This window comes from Microchirus variegatus, assembly GCF_963457635.1.
Source record: "Microchirus variegatus genome assembly, chromosome: 19".
Taxonomy (NCBI): domain Eukaryota; kingdom Metazoa; phylum Chordata; class Actinopteri; order Pleuronectiformes; family Soleidae; genus Microchirus; species Microchirus variegatus.
This window is the reverse complement of record NC_139820.1, coordinates 2328286-2340919: the sequence shown is the minus strand read 5'-3', so window position 1 is coordinate 2340919 and position 12634 is coordinate 2328286. Positions and strand designations below refer to the sequence as shown.

The window sequence follows — 12634 nt, the reverse complement described above, 5'->3', positions numbered from 1 at the left end:
TCAACTCACAACTCGATACGGTTCACGATACGATTTTCTCACAATTTTTTTTTTTTTATTATTATCAAAATGAGCTACAGACAAATTATGATATTATATTTACAGTTTGTGTCCTCTTATAAAAAGTGCAAAACAAAACACATGAAAAAAAATATCTCCTTTCTTTAGAAACACTCTCACAAGTAAAGGCCACATTATACTTCTCCGACTGCGTAACCACGGAGACCCCTCGAGCCTTCATACTTCTCCATCGTGGTGACGGATACGCGCTGCAATTTCCCGCCCGAACAGTAGGGGTCACTACGCAAGGTTGTTGTGCTTTTAGCTACAGTGAGCAATGGCGTCCGAGAGAGAAAAGACTGTGGAAGCGGAATAACATTGAAACGGTGGCCGTTTCTCACTCTCCTGGGTCACGGAACGCAGTTTTAAGATAATTTGAGGCGAGAAATCGGCCATTTAGAGTCTAAACGTGCTGTGTGTGTTAAGATATGACGTATTTATAGTTTGGCAGCTCACAAGGTGGCGTGACGTTACTTTGCTTCTCGCTGTTGTGGCGGCTAATATTGCTCGTGTTGCCGCTATACGTTTGCAGTCTCTTGCGATATTTAAATGCTGTTTTGGTTTCGTCTGTCCATTTCTCAATGGTTGTATTTGTGTATATAGGGAATCCAAAATGCCGCCACACAGGTGATTTTAAACAGCTCGGTGCATCCTCTAATCTCAAAGTTGTTGCCTAGCGTCGCCATGTCTTCCCTCGTTCTGTGCCCCGTACCTACGTAGTGACGTAAGTCACCAACCAGTTACTCTTTTTTTTAAGATAACGTAACCTATTTCTAAAAAAAAAAGAAAGAAGAAAAAGAACGTATTCTCTCGCAGTCGCGATTCAGAAAGAACAGTATTATTCTTACATTATCTTAAGTCTGCGTCTACAGCTGCTCTGCTCTTCCCGGTGTACAATTAGCCTGATGCTGTATATATGTGTGTTTCTTTCTTTATTATAATAAACGTGTTGCGTTACCCTTGCATACTTACAGCCAGTGTCTTTCCAGAGCCAGTCTGTGCAATTCCCACCATGTCCCTGCCGCTCAGGGCCACAGGGAAGCCCTGACACTGGATCGCCGTGGGTTCCTTGAAATTCTGCTGCATCAGCGAGTCCATCACATATTCTGTGCAAAGGAGTTAATTCCTAACTTTAAAATACTACTTTTCGCAAGCATCAGAAACAGTTTCAACCACAAACGAAAGGCCAGCCCAATACAAATATGTATTCAAGAAACCTCAGAGTGCATTTGCTTTTGTGCGTCATGTACTGCAGTTTACTTACGAGGAAACTGCGCGTGGTGAAACGCTGTGACCGGTTTCGGAAAGCCGGTGCCTCTGACGGTGATCTCCTTCTTCCTGCGAAACTCTTCCGTTTCATACTGGATTAAAAAAAAAAAAAAAACGCGTACATACGCGGTCATCAATATTCATTTTTCCTGAACGCCTTCCGATACTAAACACGAAACGTACCTGACTGAGGCGCTGAAGATCAGGGTGCTCCACGTAAAAGTTCTTCTCAAATTTAGGCAGCTCGTCCAAGTTCCACCTCTTCTTACGGAGACGCTCTCCTGGGTTCCCAAACTTCATTGGCGGGGGTCCACCTCGACCGCTCATGGACCCAAACCGTGGCCTGGGAAACACGCAAAGAGAATGTTGGAGAATCAGTGTCAAATGTTCAGTTTTTACCTTCAGAGAAACCGTGTCACAAATCAGTGTCACTTTAATTGCCATTATTGCCAAAAACACACTGTTTTTGTAATTACTCAGAAATCCAGAGGGGGGAGCCAGAGTTACTGAACTTTTAAGTTGTCTAACTAACAGGGACACAGACTTGAACAGCAGTTAACATTAGCATCAGAACGCTAGCTGATGCTAACTAGTAGAAGCAGTGCTTAAAGGTGCTGATGAGGAATTGCCTGCTGTGTGTTTAGCACCCCCAAGAAAACTATTTAATTTATTTAGGTTTTGTTTTTGTTTACTGTATTTTTTGCATCTCGTTCGTTTGTATTCGCGAGATGTAATGTGTCACGTGGTTCTTGTTGTGTGAACTTCAATAAAAGTGTTTATTAAAAAAAAGAAAACTATTTAACTTCTATACTTTATATTTAGTTTATAAGTTTATAATGTAAATGGTTTTTTTAAGTTATTTAAAGCATTATATTGTTCTATATATTTACATGTTGTTCCTTTCAATGTAATGCATATTTCTTTACTAAGTGTATATAGTTTTTAAAAGGTTACTTACAGTGATTTATTGTTCTTTAAATTCATATTTTCACTTTAAATACTTTCAAAATGTTTTTCTTTTATTATTATTTCTATTATCTGGTTATTTATAACATAATGGTGATGAACACTGGTCGGAAGGGCCCCCTGGGAATTTTTGCTTAGGGCCCCCCTACAGACTCTCGAATCGCCCCTGGTGAACGTAAACCAACTTCAGAGGCGTCGAGTTTCACCGCATTCCTGCTAAAAACAACCACGGCGCCGAGTCAAACTACTATATGTGTGGTCCATATTATTATGTCATACGTACAAAAGTGTGTATTTGCCTTTATAAACTGTATAAAAGTTACCTGTCTCGCCCACGGTCCCTGTCTCGGTCTCCATAGGACGATCCCCCTCTCATGTTTGGGGAAAACAACACTCAAAGCTGCGCTAGCTAACGTTTGATTTGACGTCTTACGTTGTCTGCCGCTCCGAATTCCACGCAACTTTTTTTCAACGACAGAATGCGCGAGACCAAATTAGCTTGTCAAATCGTGCGCAACGGTTTAAAAAAAAAAAAAAATAACGCTTAAATGTTGACTTTCGTGAAGCTTTTACTCAAATGCGTCACGAAGCTACGCAGGCCGCCGCCACCACATCGTCCCTTTTCGCCCCGTCCCTCTTTAACGACGTACACTTGTTTAGTAATTATACGTAGCCCGTCTCGTTTTAAACGACACTACGTAAAAACGTGCACTTAAGTACACATGGTGAATTGGACCAAGTTGGCGGCAGTGTTATCAGCGCGTGACAGTCTCTTCTAAGAGAAAGAAACCGTAGAAGAAGAAATTCCAGGAAGTTGTGCTATCCAGGAAGTTGTGTTATCGTTAGTTCCGTATTTACAGTTTCCGTAAAATATAAAGATATTAAGTAAAATATATATATGTACATATTTTTTTAAATTATTATTATTGGTAAAAAGGCGTATTGTGGAGTGGACCCAGCGTTAGGAAATGCCTTTGTTTATCCAAAACAAACGAGTAGACGGCTTTCACGCGGCGGCCGATCTGTTCGAGAAATATCCACATTTGCAGGTTTGTGATGCTAGTGATGGTTTGTGATGCTAGTGATGGTTTGTGATGCTAATGATGCTGTCTAGTGAATGCTAAAGAGGTAATTCAAAATAATTCAAATACGTCGATGATAAAAGAAAAGTTGTCATCAAAGTCATCAAAAGTAGTGGTCGAACAAACCCCCGAGACATGTTATTGACATAATAAGAGGATAGTTTGTGTGTGTTTATGGCTTTAAAGCTTAAATGAATAATGTGTTTGTTTTTTTTCCTTTACTCAAATGTCACAGGAAAATGCAACAACATTTCGCTCCAAGCCAATTGTTGCCGTCGACCCAAAGTGCCTCTTATACGTCCAACAAAGAGAATTTGCTGCAACGACACCAGCAGACCGTGAGTAAAGGCCCACATGATTCATACCGATATTTAAAAAACGCACCAATTTGTACCAGTTATTATTATTATTTTTCCTCAGAGACTAATTGTCTTTGAAAAATGCAATTTTTCAGAGCGCATTTCAGTCATTGGATCTGACGATGCCACCACCTGCCATTTGGTTGTGCTGCGACACACCGGTATTGTATTTCCCCCTTCAGTCTGCATGTGTGTGTGTGCGTGCGTGCCACGTTGATGAACCTGCCTTTTGATTTCTCAGGAAATGGAGCGGTTTGCCTCGCTCACTGCGACGGCTCCAGCACTAGTTCTGAAATCCCGCTCCTGGTCAAAGCCGTCGTGTCACTGAGTGACGTCAGTCAAGAGGGCAGGTACGGAGCGACGTCGAGCGTCGCCGCACTGTTTTTTATTTGCTGAAAGTCTTTGAAAAGCAAATTCTTTCTCTACTTTGTGTGTGTTTTTTTATATTCGCGTAGACTCGAGCTCCATCTTGTCGGGGGATTCAACGACGAGTCAAAGACGTCCCCTAAACTTAGCATTGACATTATCGGTATAGTCCTTTTTTTTTCTTTTTAAGACGCCGCATGTTTCATTTTGAAACTGATCCTGGTGCCATTTAAACTCTTCTCTTTTCCGCCTTTTACAGCAGCGTTTCAGAGACAGACAGAGGAAATTCATCTGGAGACGTGTTGCATCACAGGTAACGCCGATGATGCCTTTTAGATTCTGACATTTCCCCTCAAACACACGCAATGACAATACAATTCTGCTCTCTGTTGCAGAAATGAACGACGTCGTCGTTGGCGAGACTCACAGACCCGTTCTGTATGGAATAGGTGAGTGTGTGTGTGTGTGTGGACTGAGACGCGCGACATGCTGGCGGCTTTGTTAATGTGGAGCGTTTGTGCGTGTGTTTGTGTGTAGGTGTAAATGTGAAAACCGGGGAAGTGTTCCCGTCGTCGTTCGCTCACAAAGGACCAGCAGAGAAGCTGCGGTCGGCGCGGACTTTCACGGGCGGAGAGGTTTGTTTGGCACAAACTTAAAGGTGCATTATGTAATAAATCTAAAGCTACTGGCCATAATAATCCTCCTAATATGTCACAGAGACTCAGGAATAATGTTCATATAACAAACTGAACTCACCACCAACAACAGTACAGCATTAAAAAAAATATTTTGCAGACTGCAAATCATGTTTGTTTTGAAATCACGTTTTTGGCATGTGGCGCCACCTACCGCCGTCTACCAATCATTGCAGTCAGTAGAGTCTCAGCTGCCGAGCAACCACGGGTTGCCAGTCACGTCGGAAAACGAAACCTAAAAGACCTCGGTGTCTTGAATTTGAATGTAGTAACTGTTTTTGGCCACGTTCTTACATACGGCACCTTTAAATCCACGTTACTTAAAACTTAACTCTTAAGATCGTTTGGTGAAAGCTTCTCGTCGCCCGCAGATGGTCGACATCTACGACTCAAGTCGGGGACTCGTGAAAGTTGGACCCTGCACGTGGCCCCCGAATCTGGACATCGCCTTCTGGTTGTCCCAGAGCGACGACACGATTTTAAGGGTAAATCTTAGTCGCCGGCGTTCGTTTAACGCCGCCTCGTGTACATTTCAGAACAGTAAATGACCCTTTGGTCTGTGTCTCTGCCGTCCAGGACCTGTCCACCTCTCCCATGGCTGAACCGCCTCACTTCGTCCAGCACATGAAGTCCACCATCCAGTTCCTTTTGGACCACCCCGACCCCGACTGCCTGTTCCCTGGGGGTCAACCGCAACTCTACCACAGGACTGAGGCGGGGGACTGGGACAGGACTGTCCTCTCGGAGGCCTGACGCCATTTTAATTGGAACCTTCACATGGAACCTGACTGCTTTTTGTTGCCTTTCAGTGCTTTAGATAAACCACGTCTCTTCCACCTGTCCATTATATTATTATTATTATTATTCATTGTGTCTTAACAAGAGGGCAAGATGGCAAGTTTATACGTCCAGTGTGTAAAATGAATTTGAAGATTATTGTGTGAATCCTAGTTTTTGGGGGGGTTTTTTATCACCACAAAATGAGCCTTTTATATTTATATAGTCAGCTCAGCTCTACAGAGGCCGCGCTTTTAGACCACCATGTTTTTTTTTACAATAGCTCAGAATGAACAAACTCAGCATCTGATGCTAATTGAAGGCCACACAGGGTCCTTCAACACTTTTCTCCACACGCCACATACGTCCTAAGAATGAAACTTTAACTTTTAAGCACCGATCGGGATCTAAACACAAGTCGGAAACAAAGAAAAGAAGAAAGGGGAATTAATATAACTGCAAAGTCCAGTTTTCTTCCAATTGCACCTTTTGTAATGAGTGGAATATGACTGTAATATAGATGCTATATAAATGCTGTGTGCTTGGCTATGAATGTGTTATATATGTTTGCATGTGCTCATCATTTACAGTTGACTGTTTCAAACGGTCGATGCCTTGTGTGCATATTCTTGTGTCTGCCATGAAATAAAAATGCAATAAATGGAGTTTCACGTGTTGCGTGAATGGAGTCGGTGGTGAGGAGAGACGCCGTGATGACGTACTACGTCTGCACGTCGCATACAAAGTTACTGAAGAGAGATCAAAACCAGCTGAATGAAAGGTTCATGTATGGATAATATGCAGCCGATTTTATCAGTGGATCTTGAAGCATTGCTTGTCGACACAAGACGACAGCTCAGAGGCAAGTCCAAGATGGCTCTGAGGATCATGAGAAGGTTTTACACAGTTATCGTGTTTGTCGTCGTCTCAGTTCAACACACAGTGTTTGTCAGGCCACTCCTTTTCCAGGAAACCAGTCACGTTCTGATAAAACCCAGCCTGCTCCGCTCTGAGCTCACACTTCCTGGTTTCCTCGGCCTCAGATCTGCAGTTTCAACAGAGGGGGGGGGAGGAGCAAAGAGCAGCATAACCACAGGCTCCGCCCACTGCACTGTAACTCAGAGCTCGGCTCAAAGCAGTTCTGTTGATGAGGAAGTGAAACTCAGACAGTCGTCGTCGTCACAGAGAGGTGAAATGGCGCAGCAAAGCACCAGAGAGCGATTCTGCTGTTCCATCTGTTTGGATCTTCTGAAGGATCCAGGGACTCTTCTCTGTGGACACAGCTACTGTATGAACTGTATCAACAACCACTGGGACAAAGAGGAAGAGAAGAAGATCTACAGCTGCCCTCAGTGTAGAGAGGCCTTCACACCGAGGCCTAAACTGATGAAAAGCACTATTTTAGCAGAGTTAGTGGAGGAGCTGAAGAAGACTGGACTCCACGCTGCTCCTGCTCATCACTGCTATGCTGGAGATGAAGATGTGGACTGTGATTCCTGCACTGGCAGGAAACTGAAAGCTAAAAAGTCCTGTTTGGTTTGTTTGGCCTCTTACTGTGAGGAACATCTCCAGCCTCATCTTCAATCACCTGCGTTTAAGAAGCACAAGCTGGTGGAGCCCTCCAAGAACCTCCAGGAGAACATCTGCCCTCTTCACGATAAGATGATGGACATGTTCTGCCGCACTGATCATCAGTGCATCTGTTATCTCTGCTCTGTGGACCAACACAAAGACCACGACGTAGTCTCAGCTGCAGCAGAGAGGAAGCAGAAGCAGAGACAACTGGATCTGAGTCAAGAAGAAGTCCAGCAGAGAGTCCAGGACATAGACAGAGACGTGAAGGTGCTTCAACAGGAGGTGGAGGACCTCACTCTCTCTGCCGATAAAACCATGAAGGACACCGACGAGATCTTCACTGAGATGATGAAGCTCCTGCAGAAGATACGCTCCGACGTGAAGCAGCAGATCAAATCCCGGCAGGAAACTGAAGTGAGTCGAGTCAAAGATCTTCAGGAGAAGCTTGAGCAGGAGAAGACTGAGCTGAAGAAGAGAGAAGCTGAACTGAAGCAGCTCTCACTCACACACGACCACAACCAGTTTCTCCTCAACTACGGCTCACTGTCAGCACTCAGTCCATCTACACACTCGTCCACCATCAACGTCCGTCCTCTGAGACACTTTGAGGACGTGACGGCAGCTGTGGTGAAGCTCAGAGGACAACTGAAGGACGTCCTGACCCAGACGTGGACAAACGTCTCACTGGCTGTGGCTGAAGCAGATGTTTTACTGACAGAACCAGAACCAAAGACCAGAGCTCAGTTCCTCAGATATTCACAGGAAATCAAACTGGATCCAAACACAGCTCACATACAGCTGTTTTTATCTGAGGGAAACAGAAAAGTGACATTAATGCGGAAAAATCAGTTTTATCCTGATCACACAGACAGATTCACTGGTGTGCATCAGGTCCTGAGTGAAGAGAGTCTGAGTGGACGTTGTTACTGGGAGGTGGAGAGGACAGGAGGAGGAGTTTATGTAGCAGTGACGTACAAGAACATCAACAGATCAGGAGATGGATGCAGCTTTGGATTGAATGACAAATCTTGGAGTTTAAATTGTGTTCAAAACAGTTGTCAGTTTGTTCACAACAGCATCCAGACTAAAGTCTCAGATGTTGTCGTCTCCAGAGTGGGAGTTTACCTGGACCACAGAGCAGGTCTTCTGTCCTTCTACAGAGTCTCTGACACCATGACTCTGATCCACAGAGTCCAGACCAGGTTTACTCAGCCTCTCTATGCTGGAGTCTGGCTTTGTTATAATTATGGAGACACAGCTGAGTTCTGTCAACTCAAATAGTCTTGAGTTCTGTAAGAAGAAGTGAGTTAAAGGTGTAGTGCACGACTTTTGATTGGTTGAGAAGCTACGTAACAAAAAAACAGGAATCAAAACAGATCATCGTTATAAGTCATTGTGTCTCTATCGGATCCTACATTGTTTATTTTTTGGTATAAATGACTTTTGTAAAGTATCAAACGCTTTGAAGTGAGTTTATGGGAATATTTGTGTTCTAAGATGACTGGGATTATGGGTAAAACTGTTTTTTTGTCTGTTTTTTTAATCAGGTGTGTTGGAGCAGGGAAACGTGTAAAACATGCAGGGCATTTTAGATCATTTTAGAGTTCCTATTATGTAATAAAGTTGAAAAATTCAAATGGGTTTTGTTTGTCTTTTATTCCTTCCTTGATGTTGATCTTTGTCCTCACCGACACGTCCATGAAGTTTGAATCGGTTGTAAACGATTTGTTGCCGATTGATAATCACGCACTCTGAGAGTGAGCACAGAGCTAAACCTTTCACATGAAATGTGATGGATTTATCATTAAAGGTGCATCATGTAATAAATCTGAAGCAACTTAAGCCATAAAATCCTCCTAATATGTCACAGAGACTCAGGAATAATGTTCATATAACAAACTGAACTCACCAACAACAACAGTACAGACAAAATATTTGCATTAAAAAAAATAGACTGCTACTGATAGAAGAGGATTATTTGCAGTGTTATGCATATCTTTTTTTCTCGGTTTATATATGTTTTTTTCAGTCATTTACAGTATTTTATTGTTCTATATATTTATATTGTTTTATAATGTGGGTTCTTTACAGTGTAATGTATTTTTTTTACTAAGTTTATATAGTTTTTTTAAAATCTATTTGCAGTATTTTATTGTTCTTTACTGTTTATTTATATTTTCACATACTTTTTAATTACAAGGTTTTTCCATGTTATTTCATTCATTTCGAAAAAAAAAATACAGAGCTAAACCTTTCACATGAAATGTGATGGATTTGTCATTAAAGGTGCATCATGTCATAAATCTATTCATCCATTAAAGCTCTAATTCAGCCAAAACATCCCATAAATCTGGTATATTTATGCACATACGCAATCGTGTTCTTTGCCTACGTACTTTTCTAATGTTGAGAGTACGCCATCTTTTGAGTATGAAAGCTGCGCACTCTTCTATACGTCAGGACACATTGTTATCAGAAAATGTTGTGGAACTGCAGCAGCCAGGGGCGCAGCTTGTGAACAGGCAGGGCAGGAAACTGCTTGGGGCCCCCCGAGCTGATAGGGGGCCCCCCCCGACACTCGGAGCCTGAGGGCTGTTTTTACTGAAATGTGCAGTGAGCAGCCGCCTCCTCGTCCCCCTTAAACAACAATGGGTGATTTGCAATGACATCTCAGTAGGAAACCCCCCCCTAAAGGGGCCCCACCTCACTTTAACCTGTGTGAAGTTATCGTTCTGCAAGTTTTACTCAGTTTATATATGTTTTTTTAAGTCATTTATAGTATTTTATTGTTCTATATATTTATATTGTTTTAAAATGTGGGTTCTTTACAGTGTAATGTATGTTTTACTAAGTTCATATCGTTTTTTAAAAAGCTATTTACAATATTTTATTGTTCTATATATTTATATTGTTTTATAATGTTGGTTCTTTACAGTGTAATGTATTTTTTTTTACTAAGTTTATATAGTTTTTTAAAAATCTATTTGCAGTATTTTATTGTTCTTTACTGTTTATTTATATTTTCACATACTTTTTAATTACAAGGTTTTTCCATGTTATTTCATTCATTTCGAAAAAAAAAAATATATATTTTGAACTCATACATTTTTCGTTGGTGTCAGATTATTTATAACATAATGGCTGATGAACACTGGTTGGAAGGAAGGGCCCCCTGGGAATTTTTGCTCAGGGCCCCTACAGACTCTAGAATCGCCCCTGGCAGCAACTGCTCATCACAGTGTTTGTCAGGCCACTCCTTTTCCAGGAAACCAGTCACGTTCTGATAAAACCCAGCCTGCTCCGCTCTGAGCTCACACTTCCTGGTTTCCTCGGCCTCAGATCTGCAGTTTCAACAGGGGGGGGGGGGAGGAGCAAAGAGCAGCATAACCACAGGCTCCGCCCACTGCACTGTAACTCAGAGCTCGGCTCAAAGCAGTTCTGTTTGTGAGGAAGTGAAACTCAGACAGTCGTCGTCGTCGTCACAGAGAGGTGAAATGGCGCAGCAAAGCACCAGAGAGCGATTCTGCTGTTCCATCTGTTTGGATCTTCTGAAGGATCCAGGGACTCTTCTCTGTGGACACAGCTACTGTATGAACTGTATCAACAACCACTGGGACAAAGAGGAAGAGAAGAAGATCTACAGCTGCCCTCAGTGTAGAAAGATCTTCACACCGAGGCCTGAACTGATGAAAAGCATCATGTTAGCAGAGTTAGTGGAGGAGCTGAAGAAGACTGAACTCCACGCTGCTCCTGCTCATCACCGCTATGCTGGAGATGAAGATGTGGACTGTGATTTCTGCACTGGCAGGAAACTGAAAGCTAAAAAGTCCTGTTTGGTTTGTTTGGCCTCTTACTGTGAGGAACATCTCCAGCCTCATCATCAATCACCTGCGTTTAAGAAGCACAAGCTGGTGGAGCCCTCCAAGAACCTCCAGGAGAACATCTGCCCTCTTCACGACGAGGTGATGAAGATGTTCTGCCGCACTGATCATCAGTGCATCTGTTATCTCTGCTCTGTGGACCAACACAAAGACCACGACGTAGTCTCAGCTGCAGCAGAGAGGACGCAGAAGCAGAGAGAGCTGGATCTGAGTCAAGAAGAAGTCCAGCAGAGAGTCCAGGACATAGACAGAGACGTGAAGGTGCTTCAACAGGAGGTGGAGGACCTCACTCTCTCTGCCGATAAAACCATGAAGGACACTGACGAGATCTTCACTGAGATGATGAAGCTCCTGCAGAAGATACGCTCCGACGTGAAGCAGCAGATCAAATCCCAGCAGGAAACTGAAGTGAGTCGAGTCAAAGATCTTCAGGAGAAGCTTGAGCAGGAGAAGACTGAGCTGAAGAAGAGAGAAGCTGAACTGAAGCAGCTCTCGCTCACACACGACCACAACCAGTTTCTCCTCAACTACGGCTCACTGTCAGCACTCAGTCCATCTACACACTCGTCCACCATCAACGTCCGTCCTCTGAGACACTTTGAGGACGTGACGGCAGCTGTGGTGAAGCTCAGAGGACAACTGAAGGACGTCCTGACCCAGACGTGGACAAACGTCTCACTGGCTGTGGCTGAAGCAGATGTTTTACTGACAGAACCAGAACCAAAGACCAGAGCTCAGTTCCTCAGATATTCACAGGAAATCAAACTGGATCCAAACACAGCTCACATACAGCTGTTTTTATCTGAGGGAAACAGAAAAGTGACATCAATGGGGAAAAATCTGTCTTATCCTCATCACACAGACAGATTCACTGGTGTGCGTCAGGTCCTGAGTGAAGAGAGTCTGAGTGGACGTTGTTACTGGGAGGTGGAGAGGACAGGATTCGGAGTTTCTGTAGCAGTGACGTACAAGAACATCAACAGATCAGGAGATGGATGCAGCTTTGGATTCAATGACAAATCTTGGAGTTTAGATTGTGTTCAAAAACGTTGTCAGTTTGTTCACAACAGCATCAAGACTAAAGTCTCAGATGTTAGAGTCTCCAGAGTGGGAGTTTACCTGGACCACAGAGCAGGTCTTCTGTCCTTCTACAGAGTCTCTGACACCATGACTCTGATCCACAGAGTCCAGACCAGGTTTACTCAGCCTCTCTATGCTGGAGTCAGGTTTTATTATAGTTTTGGAGACACAGCTGAGTTCTGTCAACTCAAATAGTCTTGAGTTCTGTAAGAAGAAGTGAGTTAAAGGTGTAGTGCACGACTTTTGATTGGTTGAGAAGCTACGTCAAAAAAAACAGGAATCAAAACAGATCATCGTTATAAGTCATTGTGTCTCTATCGGATCCTACGTTGTTTATTTTTTGGTATAAATGACTTTTGTAAAGTATCAAACGCTTTGAAGTGAGTTTATGGGAATATTTGTGTTCTAAGATGACTGGGATTATGGGTAAAACTGTTTTTTTGTTTGTTTGTTTTTAATCAGGTGTGTTGGAGCAGGGAAACGTGTAAAACATGCAGGGCATTTTTCGATCATTTTAGAGTTCC

General features: G+C 43.0%; 4 protein-coding genes across 5 annotated transcripts in view; 3 read left to right on the top strand and 1 right to left on the bottom strand.

The window, feature by feature from the left end:
- The window catches only part of LOC310940921 (putative ATP-dependent RNA helicase DDX17), a 9003-nt gene extending 6095 nt beyond the window's left edge, over window positions 1-2908 (bottom strand). For both annotated transcript variants that reach the window (XM_083905975.1, XM_083905976.1), the window contains exons 1-4: window positions 2619-2908; window positions 1513-1672; window positions 1325-1421; window positions 1033-1166 (exon numbers count right to left, since the gene is read on the bottom strand). In XM_083905975.1, the coding sequence (XP_083762101.1) occupies window positions 1033-1166; window positions 1325-1421; window positions 1513-1672; window positions 2619-2671 (444 nt within the window). In that variant the 5' untranslated portion in view covers window positions 2672-2908. The remainder of the gene's footprint in view (window positions 1-1032; window positions 1167-1324; window positions 1422-1512; window positions 1673-2618) is intronic.
- Window positions 2909-3127: 219 nt separating this feature from the next.
- On the top strand, window positions 3128-6208 carry ntan1 (N-terminal asparagine amidase). Its single transcript, XM_083906408.1, has 10 exons — window positions 3128-3344; window positions 3613-3715; window positions 3832-3897; window positions 3978-4086; window positions 4192-4265; window positions 4362-4415; window positions 4498-4551; window positions 4640-4737; window positions 5169-5282; window positions 5374-6208. Exons 1-10 carry the CDS (start codon window positions 3264-3266, stop codon window positions 5548-5550), a joined length of 930 nt encoding a protein of 309 aa, XP_083762534.1. The 5' UTR covers window positions 3128-3263; the 3' UTR covers window positions 5551-6208.
- A 560-nt stretch (window positions 6209-6768) lies between these two features.
- On the top strand, window positions 6769-8611 carry LOC310940876 (tripartite motif-containing protein 16-like; the record flags this gene model as incomplete). The annotated part of the gene is made up of 1 exon (XM_083905914.1): window positions 6769-8611. One exon carries the CDS (start codon window positions 6769-6771, stop codon window positions 8428-8430), a length of 1662 nt encoding a protein of 553 aa, XP_083762040.1. The 3' UTR covers window positions 8431-8611.
- A 2029-nt stretch (window positions 8612-10640) lies between these two features.
- On the top strand, window positions 10641-12305 carry LOC310940877 (tripartite motif-containing protein 16-like; the record flags this gene model as incomplete). Its single annotated transcript, XM_083905915.1, has 1 exon — window positions 10641-12305. Exon 1 carries the CDS (start codon window positions 10644-10646, stop codon window positions 12303-12305), a length of 1662 nt encoding a protein of 553 aa, XP_083762041.1. The 5' UTR covers window positions 10641-10643.
- Window positions 12306-12634: the final 329 nt, after the last annotated feature.

Coding starts and splice junctions, on each gene's coding strand:
- ntan1 (XM_083906408.1), top strand. CDS start 3,264: ATGCCTTTGTTTATCCAAAACAAACGAGTAGACGGCTTTCACGCGGCG. Junction 4,266..4,361: donor ACTTAGCATTGACATTATCG/GTATAGTCCTTT, acceptor CGCCTTTTACAG/CAGCGTTTCAGAGACAGACA. Junction 5,283..5,373: donor GCGACGACACGATTTTAAGG/GTAAATCTTAGT, acceptor TCTGCCGTCCAG/GACCTGTCCACCTCTCCCAT.